This window comes from Gallinula chloropus (genome assembly GCF_964237585.1).
Source record: "Gallinula chloropus genome assembly, chromosome: 1".
NCBI classification, from domain to species: domain Eukaryota; kingdom Metazoa; phylum Chordata; class Aves; order Gruiformes; family Rallidae; genus Gallinula; species Gallinula chloropus.
Genome location: NC_140085.1, coordinates 212,469,021 through 212,485,313, shown reverse-complemented (window position 1 = coordinate 212,485,313; position 16,293 = coordinate 212,469,021). Strand labels below are relative to the sequence as shown.

General features: G+C 39.1%; 1 protein-coding gene across 1 annotated transcript in view; it reads right to left on the bottom strand.

Annotated features, from left to right (window-relative positions):
- The window catches only part of BRCA2 (BRCA2 DNA repair associated), a 41,155-nt gene that overhangs the window by 17,533 nt on the left and 7,329 nt on the right, over nucleotides 1–16,293 (bottom strand). The window contains exons 8-15 of the mRNA XM_084272580.1: nucleotides 15,627–15,741; nucleotides 13,068–14,237; nucleotides 7,469–12,202; nucleotides 6,196–6,288; nucleotides 4,700–4,769; nucleotides 3,904–4,322; nucleotides 3,002–3,192; nucleotides 2,197–2,384 (exon numbers count right to left, since the gene is read on the bottom strand). Of these exons, the coding sequence (XP_084128706.1) occupies nucleotides 2,197–2,384; nucleotides 3,002–3,192; nucleotides 3,904–4,322; nucleotides 4,700–4,769; nucleotides 6,196–6,288; nucleotides 7,469–12,202; nucleotides 13,068–14,237; nucleotides 15,627–15,741 (6,980 nt within the window). The remainder of the gene's footprint in view (nucleotides 1–2,196; nucleotides 2,385–3,001; nucleotides 3,193–3,903; nucleotides 4,323–4,699; nucleotides 4,770–6,195; nucleotides 6,289–7,468; nucleotides 12,203–13,067; nucleotides 14,238–15,626; nucleotides 15,742–16,293) is intronic.

The following is a 16,293-nucleotide window of genomic DNA, read 5'->3' as shown; positions in this document are numbered from 1 at the left end:
TGCCTGTTGAAGGGTTGTTGGAGCTCTATGATCCTTGGGGTCCCTTCCAACCCATGCCATTCTATGATTCATTCTATGATTCTACCACAAATGCTTTGTGAGGTGTATCCCCAAAACATCCATAATCGTGTCACCAGTGAAGAGAAAGGCAGAATCAGGGATGTCATCACTAATAGCAAAATACTTGCACAATGGGGAGGAAAAAACAAGTTAGGTCAAGTCCTGCATACTCTGTCTCTGAGTGGCTATGTAAATGCACATGCCTACACGCCCTACAGCTGTCCATGTCACAGTTAAGGCATGCAGTGCCACAGGGTGCAAAAAAAACGGTGGGAGGATTAGCTCTGCCTTACAGTATTTAGACAAAACCACCATCAATTTTAAGGACTGCTCTGAGACAAACTTGGTTTACTGGCAGAGAGCCTCCAGATCTTTCAGAGCAGCGTGAAAAAACACTTAGAAACCATTTCTAAACAAGTGAAAGCCAAGAGGATGATTGTGAACAGCCAACATGGACTTACACAGAACAAGTCATGCCTAACCAACACAAATCAAGCAGGGACACAATCACTTCCCCAGACCTACCAGCCACACTGTTTTTGATACAAGCCAAGATGCCATTGGCCTTCTTGGCAGCCTGGGCACACTGCTGGCTCATATTCAGCCTGCAGTCACCCAACACCCCCAGGTCCTTCTCTGCCTGACAGCTCTCCAGCCAGTCTCCCCCAGCCTGTAGCGCTGCAGGGGGTTGTTCTGTCCCATGTGCAGCACTCTACACTTGGCCTGGTTAAACTTCATCCCGTTGGTCTCAGCCCATCGGTCCAGTCTGTTCAGATCCCTCTGAAGAGCCTCCCTACCCTCAGGCAGATCAACACTTCCTCCTAGTTTAGTGTCATCTGCAAACTTACTGAGGGGGCTTCAATCCCTTCATCCAGGTCACTGATAAAGATGTTGAACAAGACTGGACCCAGGACTGAGCCCTGGGGGTGCCACTCCTGACCGGCCTCCAGCTGGATTTGGTTCCATTCTCCACCACCCTTTGGGCCCCTCCATCTAGCCAGTTTTTAACCCAGCTGAGTGTCCACCTGTCTAGGCCAGTGAAGTCAGGAAGGCAGCAACCTTTCCCCTCTCTTCAGGGGACCACATCTGAAGTTTCTTTCCAGCTTTGGATTCACAAGGACAAAGATACTGGTATAGTGGTACAAATCCCACAGAAGGCCACCAAAGTGACCTCCTTGTGCTCTCAGCAGCTAACTGCATGACACACAAGCTAAGAGAGCTGGGGTTGTTTGAATTTAAGAAAAAAAGGCAAAGGGACCTCATTGCTGGCTACAACTACATGACTGGAGGATTCAGAGAAGACAGGGACAGAGTTAGAACATGGAAAAATCTCATCAGAGATAAGGGTTCCTGTTTCAGTTTTTTTAAAACCATGGGAATGGTCAACTGGCACAGGCTACCAGTACACTGGTAGTTCCTTGTTCTGTCACATGTGCTTTTGATGACGTCATAACGTACAAACTTGCTTTAGGTAAAACAAACTGTAATTTTCATGAAGGTGCTCATGTTAAAGGACCTGCAAAAGGAGGAACAGAAGGGCCAGGAAGAGTGCAGGAGCAAAGGTTCTTTCTGAACTTTGGTATTTGCTTCCTATATATGAAAGCTTGAATGAATCAGAGAGTTTTACTACTGAAGTCCTGGCTTCCATCAACTTAAATAATATTGAAAAAGACATATTTTCATCCCTGTTCTTAGCACCTGGAAAGTCTTAAGCACCCCCTCAATCAACAGTCATTCCCCTGAAGACACTCGGAGCCCAACTGAAATAAATCCTTTTCCACTTGAAAAAAAATTATTTAACACCTGCTAATGCTAATTAAACACAACAAGAAAGTGCTGAATTCACAGAAAATAGTAATAGTTTCCTAGAATATTGACACTGTTAAAGAATGCCCAGAAATTTTCTAAATTGACTTTGTGTGCTTTCATTAATGGTCAGTGAAGATCGCCAGCATTAGCCTACACAGTAAATTCATCATTCCACAACATCTTCATTTACACTACCAGAGGTGTACTAAAAAGGCACAGCAAAAAGTAGTCAGAAGCTTTAAAAGATCACTGTGTCTAATTTATTCTATGGGATAAGAGAACCACTAATAAACAGCATATTTGTTTCGAGTTCATAAGTAACAGTACCTGTAAAACTCTTTTTTTCCAGCTTTTCCCTCATCTGTAGGTATTAACCATCCTCCATCAGCAAGCTGCATCCCATTTCCAGCTAATAAATAGTCCTTACTGAAAAAGTCCTTGATGAGAAACTGGAAAGATTCTGCATTTGTGCTGTTAACTTGCATGCAGTGTTTTGAAACACCAAATGTGTAAAGCTGCAAAAGATGAGATGAAAAAGACAAGACAATGACAATACAGTAGGAATTCAGCTGAGAGTTTCTATAACTAATGTTATAAATTCAGACTGTTCCTTGAGGTTGAGACAGCTTTTGTCTGACCATGCCATTTCATATATAATCCAAGGAGAATGGAAGAATTCCCAGCAATTATTTTAACAGAACATCAGCATCACTATGTGCTTTAAGCTGTTTTTTTTTTTAATTCAATAGGTTTTTGTGCCTTCACTGTACCAAGAACAAGAGGATACAGACTTGCCTAAGCTTAAATTCTTAAATTTTAACTGTGCATTATCTTAAAACAGTTCTTCCTATGGGTTGAAAGTTAACAGCAACTGGTGGGTTTTTTCCTTGTTTGATGCTTTTCTTGTTTGATTATAACACTCCAGAGACATTTATGACGCTTATTATTTGGAACAGTCTTAAAACTGTGTAAATGCAAAGCTATTAAAAACTGTAGCAAGTGGTACAACAGTTACTATAAATACTTATCTCAAAACTGAGGAATGTATCTATTCAAAGCCACTGAGGTTCTGTTTGCTTGTCTTAAGGAACAGATCTGAGAAAAGATACACAGTAAAGAGACATCAAGATACCTCTTCAGTAGAATAAAAGTGAGGAGATTTCTCTTCTACTGCAGTTTTCAGAGAGATTCTGTTTCTTGCAGATGTTTTAATCACATAAAGACTGCCTGGCTGTGACCTAATATTTTGCCTGTATTTCTTTTTAATTCTCATTTCCTGCAGATCTCTGGCACAGCGGAGATTCGTCATCATCTTGGTCATTGCTGCAAAGATAAAATAACCCATCAAAACCTTTTTACAGTATATGTCAACTGAAGGTATACAATCACTCTATAAAAGCAGATTCAGAGAGGCATATTTTATAAACCCCTCTGCAGCTCTTTAGAAACTGCCACACACTCGATTTTCAAAGTGTAAAAAAAGCATTTTAAAAAGTGGTGTTACTGAAGGCATTTCAATAATATTTATATGAAGTGAATATGAATATACAAGCCCCTGATTAAACTTAAACCCACATATTTTTTCTCAGACTGAACACTATCTGAAAACTCCAAGTGAACAGAAATTAGTTGATTTCCATTAGTTCATAATACTGAGATTTTGACCTATAAATACAGATCTAATTCTGCAAATGCTCATGCACCTGTTCAAATACAGGCAATGAGTCCTTCTGAGAAAGTCCAGATTATTCAATTGTAATAGTTTCAGAAATTAGAGACACTGGAACATGCAAGAGAGCTGAGAAGGCATAAGCACACATGCTAAATAAAATCAGACACTCTGCCTCTTTGCAAGTTAGCCATGGAAGTTGGCTGATTGTGTACATCAACACTTAATTGCAAAAAAACCCCAACCCATCCCAACAACTCCAAATAAAAAAAGCTTCCTTTTCAGTCTGACAGAATATGCAAACTCTTTAAAGGTTTGATTCTGGCAGTTGGTATTCACAATAGGTGATGAAGTTCTGAAAATACCTAAATTGCCATTTTCAAGGTCAGTGTCTGCTGTATGCTGGATGCAAGGCTGGTGATCCTGAGCTTCAGCAACGTTTTGTTCAGGTGTCATCTGATTCAATTCTGCTTCTTCAGCCACACTTTTGCTGATGGGCGAGTCACACCTCTTGCTGCTGCCTTGTTCAGCTGTAGGAAACGTCAGCTTGGTTTTGAAGGGTGGAATAAAAGTTTTTGCAGGTTTGCCAGATTTGTAGGAACTCCTTGTTTCTTCACTGGCTGCTGCTGAGGCTTTACATGGAGTAGAAACCCCTGAAGTACCATTTGAAGACTGCCTTAGGGCACAGTGCTGGAAAACGGCAGGTTTAGATTTGAACCCTTTAAAGTCTTGATCTGGTAGAATAAGGGTGGGATTCCTGACTTCTTGTCTGTCTTTAGCAGCCCTACAGAGATTAAAATATGTAAATATACAGGTTTCAGCTTCCTGACAAAAACCTTTGTCAGGATTTTGATATTCTTGATTTAATTGATTTATTCTTCATTAACACAACTTTCAACACTATGTCAATAAAAAGACTTAATATCAGTCTCTGACATTTTAAAAACTGAATGCTTAATCTCTGTTGATAAAAGGGAAACACAAGTGTAAAATTTGTTTAGCATCTCACTGGTCTACTGCAGCAACATGTGTTGCATGGTAATTCCATGTTTCTTTTGAAGTAACAAATTACTATCATGTATTTTTGAAAGGTCACAAGAGCTTGGTAGGTTTTAAGAAATTTCATGATAAGAACTCCAAGATAAATTATAAATTTCTCACCCAAAAGGTTGACAAGTTATAGGTTTTAAAGGCACATGGTACATAAATTTTCTTCTGTCCTTGAAAATGCCTGTAAGATAGTTAGAAAAAGTAGTTTGCATTGGTTCATTACATGGATAAGTATTTACAGCACATTTTTTTTCTATATTAATGTTACATAGACAAGTTTCCAGAGTGGATCTAAAAAGCTTTGTTCTTTCCCCATCTTCAAATAAAATCTTTGTATAAAGCAGCTTCACACTAGTGAAGATCTGGAGGATAAGTGGGTAAGTGACCACAATGCTGAAGTCTCAGAAGTTCTTATTTGTGAGCCTGCAAGGTGCTCCTGAAAGGAAAATGTTTATCATGTTTAATTCCAGGTAGGCTCACCAGTCAATTTAGAACTCTTTTAGCAACATTTTTTTTTTCTTTAAGTTACAACAGAAAAAGGCACCTTTGCTCATACTCCTCTTCCTATCACCAAAGGACATGCTTATCTTTGCATTATCAACATAACTACATCAGGTCTGCCTGGAATTTAAACTCATCTGTGCTATTACACCCTCGCGCTGCAAAGAGGAAGTTCCATATGAGAAGTCACATATCCAAGATGCCACATGTTCTAGAAGCCAGAGGCACAACTGTACAGATCAGAACTATTTTCAGTTATTCCACCAAAGAGCAATACTGTCCAGATCCTGCTGCAGGGAAGGATAGCATTTCCATATGAAGGGTACAAAGTTATTATTTGTAAGTTGGCAGCAACTTACAAATCCCATTTTAATCTTTCTTTAAATTATGCTTTACAGGTTTAGAACAGCATTTGGGAACCAATATACTGGTTAAATCAATGTATCTGATGAATCCTGCTACTGAATTCTAGGTGGAAATCATGCTGTGCTTAGAAAGAACAAATTCCTTAAAGAACACAGCCTATCCTATAACCAAGAGCTGTAGCCAAAATCTATTACCCTAATCAGTAATGAGTTTCACCTGAAGCATCAGCCCAAACCTTAAAACCTGGATTTCACATTCATAATCCCCCATATTACTGGCTCAAAATATTAAAAGCATCTGTAATGTGGACACCTATCAGGAAGTATATTCTTCATAAAATAATACGTGATGAAATTACCAGTACTTGGTCATCTTCTTGTAGATACAGTTTTTAATTGAGGAACTACAAGTTAATAAAATCTCTTCATCCTAGTGACACTAGAATTTGTGAGATGTAGGATTGTGAGAAACTCCATAAAATCCTACCAAGGTGGAAATTACAGGTTTGGCAAAAGTAGCACTTTGTAATATATTTAGATTCTACACAATGAGGCATGCCATGAATTGTGTGATTTCAAGTTATCAGAGACATCACCATAGCAGATTCCCTGAATTTTCATGACTATTGATAAAAGCAGTTAAACAATCTTATTATATGTTAGTTTATTGGCAACTGAAGAATTCTGAAGGTAACAGCTGACATCAGATTGCTGCTTAGGACACAAGAAGACTAAAATTACCATCAGGGGTGCTTTTCGAAGGTTTCAAAGATCGGGGGGGATTCTTTGTTCTGTTAAATTCAAGCAGTAGCTGTCTTTTAATTGGAGGTTCTCCTAGAATAAAAACACAGGTTTTTGAAACTCATGTTCCCTTTAAGTTCAGTTTCTCACCAATATTGTACAGCTTTGTTCTAATTTCTACATAAAACGTTCCAGAAGTCAGAGCCAGCAGAATTATCAAGGATCACACGCCTGTATTAAAAGGCCTATTCAAGCACAGAGCTGTTTCACCACAATTTGCAAACTGAATATTGTGTTACTCAGGGTGATTTCAAGGCTCCACAGAATGCAGCCTGTTGCAGAACCTTTTGTGGCCAGTAGGTCTGTTCCACCCAAAGAAAAACTTGTGAGCCTTAAGATGCCAAACATACTGGAGACAATCTGCCTCACAAAGTGCACTGCAGTGAACTTTGGCAGCACAGCTCACCTGCATCTTCTCCTGTACTTTCAGCAGTCAAACAGTCCCTACAGAACGTTTTAAAAGTGTGCAACACATCTTTTACAGAAGCTGCAACTAAGGATGTGGTTCAACTGTGCCACAGTGGTTTCAAGCTGGGCTGTAAAGTCTTATCTGCCTTTTCACGCCTACCCAAACCTTCCCACACCAGCTCTCCCAACCCCTGTGCCAGAACTTGTGCAGTTAGGCAGCCACTGCTGCATCCTTCCCTTCCATAGTGTGCAGCTGGCACGGGTCCCTGAACAGCTCTAGCTGACTGTGCTTTGAGCACCAACACTTCAGCTCTGATACAGGTTTAGATGGTAAGACACTGAGCTTTTAAGCCAACAACTATCTTTCATATCAGACTAGTAATGCAAGGGAAACCTTGGCCTCACCTACAAGGCAGAAGATGGTGAAAATGAAAACAGTACTACCAGCTTTTTAATGGAAAAACCCACTAGATTTGCACATAGGGAAAAAAAAAAGGAGGTCTGCTTAGAAGAGCAAAGGAGCAATAGAGTTCTCCATAACTTTATAAAACAGCAAACCCTGCACACCTTCAAAATTGCTAATCTGAAATTTAACTCATACGGTGCATTTAAGGCTGGAAAGAGTGGAGGGATTACTGCCTGCAGCAAGTTTTGGCATCGGCACTTATTGACACTTTGGTCACTGACACACTGAGGAAGAACTTCAACTTCTACAGGACCTAAAAACCAACATGACATGAAAAACTCAAAATCACCAAACAACTGTGCAGAAATAAGGAGCTGAATGTATGAGACAAAGACCTACCCAGTGAGATGTGTTCTTCAAAGCGCCTCTTCCCAAAGGTCTTATTTTGAAAGTTGTTATCCAGTCTGGCACTGAAGGACTGTGCAGCATTAATTTGTACTCCAGAACCTGAAAGATCATCTTCCATAAAAGCCCTTGCACTTTCTACAGCCTCCACTTCCAAGTAGTTTTTAGGAGTTTGGAGAAGATGGGATTTAGCAGTAGTGTGGCATGAAACTGCTTCAGGCTCTGTTTTCATCCCCAGATTCAGCTGCCCTTTTCCCAAATGCCTGGTTTCCTCTTGCTGCAAGCTATTTTTGAACTGCTTGTTTTTGTCACTGTGTGGTACATACTCAGGCATTTTAATGTGGGAAGTGCTTGGGAAAGACTTTATTTCCTCAGGGTAGGTGCTTTTTAAGTCTTCATTGCAGCTTTTCTCGGTTCTGGATTCTGAGATCACTTTTCCAGTTAGAGAATTCACAGGTCGCCCACCCTCTTTAATTGTACTAAGGGGACCTGCATTGCAAACCCCACTGCCTAAAAAAAAGTCATCAGATTCTTGTAAAATTGCCTTTGCTTTTTCATAGGCATTTCTAGAGACTGTTACCTGCTTTCCACTTGCAGTGCTGAACCCAAAAGCTGGATTTGAAATCAATTCAGTGCTGGCATTTTCTTCCCCTTTTGGTAAGATCCTTTTCCTAGGAGGTGCATCAGTGTGTGTTTCAGAGGTCTCAACATCTTCCTCAACTAAAAGTGCTCCTTGCCCAAAAGATGAATGATTACCTTCCATTTCAGAAAAGAGCTGTCTTGCTTTCCTAAGTGACTCTTCTGAGAGTTGCACAGGCTTACCGCTTGCTGTACTAAAAAATCCAAGCTTGCTTAGAGAAGAATCTGACTGCTTTATCTGTTTATCAGGAACAGGCAAGCACCCTGAAACCTTAATATTCTGTTCAAAGCACTGCCTCTGAGAATGTGAAACAGACTTTGCATCTGTAAAAATGTTTGTATCTTGGTGACCTTTTTCACTTGGGTTTACTTCATTAAAGTGGGATGTGGCTGAATTAATCTCTTCACATCTTGTGGCATTTAAAAATTTAGTAGAATTAGGACAATCAGCCTGAAGGATGGCAGATGGGTTTCCAGCAAATTCTGCTTGGTTAGTCTCGATTTTGTACTTTCCAGATTCACTGTAGTCTTCTTGAAACATTTGTCTGACTCTTGCTAATGCACTTTCTGAAACAGAAACTGCTTTACCTTTTGCTGTACTAAACACAGTCTGCTTCATCTCACCCTTCTGAGTTTCAACATTAAGTAATGTCTCTCTTAAACCAGTTAAATTAGCTTCATCTTCAGGAGGTCTCACTAGAGACTGGGTTTGGCAAGCATTAACTATGGTGTCTGTGAAACAGTTTGCATCAACACAAGAATCATTCAAAGATTCAACATCAAAATCATTATTGTCACAGTTCAAACAAGAAGAGATACTCTTTGAAGTTAAGAGGAGGGACTGCTTGGATTTACTATTATTATCCCCAACAGATAAAGCATTTGTTGTGTCTCTAGGCATGGAATCATTTTGAGGGTCTTTCGATACCTTCATTAAGTGCAGAGTTGCAGCTGAGTGCACAGGAAAATCATGCATACTTTCTGAATCATCCCTCCTTTTTGCTGAGTATTCCATCTCTCCCTCTGCAAACAGTTTTCCATCTTCAGACAAATGAGTTCTACTTGGAGAATCACTCTCCTGTCCCAGAAAGGGTTCCAGTTCTGACTTTCCAGGTCTAACATCAGCTTTTTTATACGCACATAAAGTTACCAAACTTCTTTCACACTCTTCACCTAGATTAACAAATGTATCTGCTTTACCAGGACTGCTCTCTACTGTCTGCTTATATTGATCTCTAGGTTCTTCAGTACCAAGCTTTTTATTAAAATTCAGTTTTTCTGGATCCCACTGTGTAATGTTTTCAGTATATAAATCACGGTCTTTGAGGGAGTTTTTTCCACATGTCTTTTTCTTTAAGAGGTTCTCAAAATTACCATGATGTTCCTCTCCTGCATCAATATTTTCTGAAAAAAACTGTTTAGCTTTAGCCAAAAATCCATCAGCAATTGCTATTTTCTTGCCACTAGCTGTATGAAAACCAGTCAGAAAACTCCCTTTGACTTCATTTTTCTCAATATCCACCTCTTGCTCAAAACACAATGGATGACGATGGCAAGAAGGTACTTTTACTCTGCTTTCATTCACTAACTGGTTCTTAACATGGGTGGTGGTGTTTTCTTCCACATTTTTATGACTTGACTTTTGTTTAGCAGAGTTCTCCAAAACACATACATCCCTTTCTCCACATCGTGCATCGAGCAAGTGCAACGAATGATCCAAAGCTGCTTCAGAAGCAAATAGATCCCCACCCACTGGAGTTCCAGAAGTCCGTGACAAGCATTCGTTTTTCTTTCCATCTTCTCCTTTCCAATTAGGAGACAGGCATTCCATTTCATCTGCTATGACTGAAGTATGTTCCTCTGCAATCACAGCAGCATCTTCTACACATGTTCTATCCAGTGAGTCTTCTTGCAAACCACCTTCACCCTGGCAATCTCCTTGATTCAAAACCTGACTGGAAGTTTTATGATTCTGGTAATATTTTTTAACAGATGATGGGCTGTTGATGATGTTGCCAGTACTACCCAAATTAACCTTCTCGTTATTGATTGCTCTCTTTGTCTCATTTTCTGTATCCTCCTTGAACTGTGCATTAATAATTTCCTCATTTTTTTTCTCTGCATGGTGGGAAATGGAACCTGTGTGGGAAGCAGCACCTGTGATTTTGAAATCTGAAACACCAACCGTTTTCCCTTTGTGTTCCTTTGTCTGACATCTGACAAAATTACAGTGAGAAGACATTTGCCCATTAGAACTCTTACATGTAGCACTGTTTTCAGAAGGGTTAAAAAAATTGCTGGCATCATCCAAGTCCTTGAAGAGCTCAGCAGATCTGTTCAAAGCCTCCTTAGAAATACTGATTTTTTTTCCTCCAGCTGAAGTAAAGCCTACAAAGTCAGGAAAGCTGCCCTGTTCAGCTACTGCAAAGCTCCCATCAGATATTCTACTTCCATTTCTGTTGAAGTTGGTGAAAGTAACTTTTTTGTCACTTTTATGGAAAACCATGGCATTCTCTTTTTTATATTCCACCACTTTAGAGTCTTCATTTATGTCTCCCTGCTTAGTACAATAACTGTCAGTTTTTACTTGATTTTCACATTTTAAAGTGCTACAGAAACCAGCATCTTTCCTGCTTTCTGAAACATTTTCCACATTTGTTGTTCCACGTGTTTCTACAACTCCAAACTGTGGAAAGACACGACTTTGCATCACGTTGCTTTGTTTTCTAAACTGTGTAAACTCAAACTGACTACCTGTTTCTTCCAGGATACTGGAAAGTTCAGCAACTTCAGCTTCTTGGCTTGCTGTCAAAGTTTGATTTGTTTCTTGCAAGGACGACTGACTTCTAGTAAAGCTGTTACACAAGCCAACTTTAGGTGAAATAAACTCAGTATGCCTGGGCTCAAGAAAGCCTGCCTGTGAATCTACAGAACAGGATACATTACTGCCCAACTTGTTTTCTGAATCTGAGAAAAACATATTGTCCTTTTTAAATTGCTTTGAGGAGTTGCTGACTCCTTCCATGGAAGAGGCTTCAAAGGATTCATTTTCAATATCTTTGAACAGCATTCTGCCTTTGGCTATACTGAGTTCAGATAATTTAATCTGCTTATTGGAAGCAGTCTGAAAGCCACCAAAGTCCAGATTCAAACTGCATGCACTGAGATTTCCTGATGATTTCCCTCTACAATTTAGTTTCTCCTTTGGCTTTGTGCTGGAATACATAGGTGCTACTCGTTTATCTTCTTCAGAAATTATTTCACTTAAAGAGTTATCATTTATACAATCTAATAACTCTTCAGAAATCTCCACAGCAACATTACTGCAAGCAGTTGCTTGAGGGCTTCCATTGTTTTCAACTGACTTTGTCTCTTGCTTGATGGCTACAGCTTCTGAGGAGGCAGCTGCAGCTGTTTTGTCCCTTTGTTCTAATCCAACACTACCATTTTCTGAGGAGTTTATTCCCAAAGGTGCAAGTACTTGTTTACAATCACCTACCGACCACTGGTCTGTAGTACAACTCTTAGAAGTTGGTATTTTATTGCAACAATCATTACTGACTCCATGTATGGCAAAGTTGATGTGATCATTGAAACTGCTGTCTGTCACGGACGCAGTGTCACGGTGCACATCAATCAAGCATTCATTAGCCCTAGGAGAAGGCCATGCAAGTTGTTCTTCAAGGCTCAGCTGTACAGTAGCTCCACAGTTCACATTAGCACTCATATACTTGTCTTCCTCACCCTTCTCTAGGCAACGGCCTTTAGGCAGCAATCTAGAACGCTTTCTTGCCATTAGGGAGGCTGAAGTTAGAACTTTACGTTTTATATTTGAAATGATTTCAGTATCTAAAGAATCTGGTGCCTCTTCTTTCTGTGCATTAGATGCTTGTGAGCATTTTAACGACGGAGCAGATTGAGCTTCTCTTGCACTTTCCCCCAAGGCTTTCAGGTCTTGCTGCTTCAGCCTGTCATTGCAGGAATTATCAGCTGAGTTGCCCATTATATCACTTTTTGAAGCACAAGAGCTGAAATTATTTTCCTTGATATTCGAATGCAAACGTTTTTTCTCATCAAGAAGCAAGGAGTCTACAAGAAGACATTGCAGAAAAAAAACCCATGTTAATAAAGTATTCTCATTTATTCAAACAAGTGCAAATTCAGACTTTAATACAACTTTGACCCATAAGATCATTTCTACACACGCATACCAGTTGTACCATAGGTAGCACTTTTGTTTTCAAGTGTGAACACCTTTACAAGATTGGAGATCTGTTTAATCCAAGTATGTTCTAATAAGTAGAAACAAGCCTGTAGTGAATATGCTATCAGTTAAAAATAACTTTTAGTTGTAATGGAGTTTGAAGAGACAGGCTTCCATTCTTTGTGTCTCAACATAAGGATTTGTTTCAAACTTTAGAGAGAAGCAATTCAATTCCTAATTCTAAGCAATTCTGCTGGCAAGAAGAGCAGCTTTTAAAAGCAGGAGTATGTGCTTGTTTCCATTATATACATAATTTTTTGAAATATTTTGTGCTTCTGGAAGAAACAGATGTACAGTCCTAAGCCCCCTAATTTTAGAAAAATAACAATACAATTTTACCGTTCTTTATAATCTCTCAGAAGTTATCAACTCAGGGTGGCCCCTGATATCTAAACAGCACTGTGAAAGGTAATTAAGCTTGTCAATTAGTATAATGGCTCAAGGTGCAAATTTCTATTCCAGAAATTTATGGGACTAAACCAGTAAGTTAGCACCAGAGTATTTGAAAACAATGCTATTCTGTCATCATTAATATAACAGACCAATTCTGCATCTTGATTCCCAGATCATCAAAAGCTACTTCATCACAAACACAAGATTTTACACCATTTTATTGGAAACATTTCCATGACAGGTTCTAATAAACAAATACAGAATCCTCCAGAAATGATGAAAAGCTTAATAACATACCTTGCTCATCAACACTGGCCACGTGACAACCTTTACGTTCACACGAATTGGGTTCCAAATGTGGCAATGCAGGATGAGTAGGAGCTTCAGAGGTTTCTTCTCTCTGTGCTTTTTCTTCTTCTTGATACAGTAAAGTATTATTTATGGTATAAATAAATCTTTTTGATCTCTTTCTCAAGCTGGATAACATATTTAGGCCTTTAAAGCCCGAGTCTGCAAGATTATTTTCACTATTTATTAAATGTAGGTCATTACAACTATCTGGAGACGTTGCACTACACTCAAGTGGGTGAGACACAACATCAGTTAGAACAGATTTAGAAGCTGCTTTTAAATGCCTGGAAAAGCTGCCATTGTAGACTACTGAATACTCTGTGACATTTGTACTTTCAATTAAAAAAGAATTACAGTTTAAGTCGCTAATTTTGGAAACCTTCTCAGTTGCACATCCTTTTACTAAGTTGGGATCTGGAACACTCACACACAGAGATTTTCCTGGAGTGATTTCTGATGTTGGGTTGCTTTCAGAATTCTTCACTTCATAGCACTTCTCTGACAAATTGACACTCTGCAGCTTCTCTGCTTTTATCAAGCCTGAAGTATTCAGTAAAGACGTTTCCATAACATCATCTTTGGCCATTGGTAGTGACTTCTCTTCTAAATTCTTCTCTCTACACAAGTTAGAGGGTGGAGAGCTAGACATAGACATTTCCAAGTGAGTTACATCAAGATCAGATAAGTTCAGTTGAGACCACTGGCTTGATGAAGACTGCATGTCTTCTTTCACAGGCTGGTCATTCTCAGGTAACTTGTGTGTTCTATAATCTTCCACATCTCCTGTGATCTGAAGTGACTCCAATTTCTTTTCGTGTCTCATTGAGCAGACATCTTTACCATCCCTTCTATCTTCATCTGTGGTTTGAAGTAGAGTATCTTCAGTCCAGCTAGTTGTCTTCAATTCCTGTGAAATGCCAGTGGGTCTTCTCCTCACAGGCTGCTCAGAAGGAACATCCCCTTGTCTTTGTGCTTTGTCTGTGTTTCTTTCACACTTCTCCACTGCATCCAGAGCATGTGGCATCAGCAGAACAGTTCTGTTTGACTTAGCAGGCACGCTGAACGTATCCTCAAAGCTATTCATCTCACCAAATAAACCATCTAACATCTCGAATTCTAAATAGTTTAGAGAAGATGAGGAGAGGAAAAGTAAAGAAAATAAGTTTTAGTTAATATCTTAGGCATAGCATTGTGTTTTCATAGGTACATACAGCTTTCAATTGTATGACAATTACCTTTTTTCCTCAAGAGTTGAGTTTAGGAAGATAAATGCTCATAAAGTAGGTTATTCTCCAACAGCAGCTGTTAGAGGAAACAGGAGGCAAAAGACCTATATGCCTTGGCCTGTTGAGGACCACAGTGGTTCAGCAGGTTTCCAAGATGAAACCTACCTGTCTCAAAATAATTTTCTTTTCTTACAGGCAGGAAAATGAGTACTAAGTTTTACAAGATAAACGTCCAGATTTTTTCCTCCAGAGTTTGTACCAGATGTAGGCACCAAACACCTTAATAAGCTGCCTATTTTGTCTACAACTGGCAGCTAAGGAAACTGTTAATTAAGGATTTATTAAACTATTCTTTTGCTTTTATATAGATTAGTATAATGTCTAGAAAGACTTAGAAAAGCTTGTCCTTTTCTTAATTGATTAGGAAGCTTTTAAGAAGTTCCACATGACAGATACAAATATAAGAAAAATGATTTTTTTGTGTATAGAAATAATATGCAGTGGAGGGGAAAAATTACATAAACTGCTCTGTAAACAGCCTTAAAAGCTTAGACACATCAAATTAAAGAAATTGCCTTCTCCAATGTATGAAACTAGACCCAACTATCAAAACATTTTCCATCCAGAAAGACAGGTAGGTTTTATTCTTTCAGTTTTTACCTGTTCTGCCAAATGATACCTTTAGGGCAGTCAAACTCAGACAAGGTGACATACAATCCTAAAGATACATCATCCTGTCTAGCTTGTGTCAATCTCTACAGCACCTTTTCACACCCACACATGCTGAACAAATTTCTGTTAGTAGTCTTTCCTTCTGCCATCATTTCTCAACAGAAATCAAAAAGCTCACACTAAAGTGTACGTTTTTACCTGTTTGCTAACAAGATCTAAGACCACAGAATAAAACCATCTTTTCCCCTTGTCTGAGTATTTTCTGCATTCATTAAAAAAGCACAAAGAACCCACAACATCTCTCTTTTTCCCTGAAGGATTTATCATGTCTTGAACTACAAATAGGTGAAGTAAATGCAGAAAAGATACCCCAAGATGAACCAACAAGCTTCATGATAAACTTCTGTCCAATAGCTAGAAGTAGGAGTCTTGCTCCCCCTTGAGCCTGTACCATTTTTCTCTCAGCCTCATGCCTTTGCTTACACCAGCACTAATCTGGTTGCCATCCAGTGCCATGGCAGCTTGATTGAATTCACTGACTCCACAGAAGCAGATTTCCTTTTTTATGCCAGATTTGTTTTGTGAAGTTGAATCAATTCAGGCATACCAAAATCTTTGATATCATCTTCAGCATTTAGCTTCACTGTCTCTGGTATGGACATCATACTTGTACAACTTGTCCCAGGAGATTTATTGTGGTTGGAAGGAGAGTTGTGCAAAATCTGCAAACCAAAAGATATAAGTTGTTATATCACACACTACTAAGTGTCACTTTAACAGTAAAGCATGCAACTCTAAACCTTTGCTGCAGTATCTGCACAGTTCTGCATCTCTTAAAATGAAAGGTAACACTTTCACAGGTACATTGGAAAGCAGGTAGTTCCCATTTTCTGTGCAAATCAGGTTCAATTCTGCAGTTGATTTAAGGGCAGTGAATTGGTTCAGCAGTTTGCTTTAAGCCTCTCAAAAAGGAACCAAGGAAATATGAGGAAGGAGAAAAACATTTTGCTTATTTTAACTTGTAACAGTTTTTTAACTGTGAAGCTTCAGGCAGTTAAGAATCAAACATAAATTTGTAATTGAATCCTATTAGCACCATCCTCAGCTTGCAGCCTGCATAATCATTCAGCTTTCTTATGCACAGATGAAAATTACAGTTTTGCAGGAACACTCCCTCTCCTAACCATATCAACAGAGTGAAATTAATACTTGGTATATTGGTCAAGCATGAGAAGTTACTATACAATACAGGCTGAACAATAACTCCCAAAACT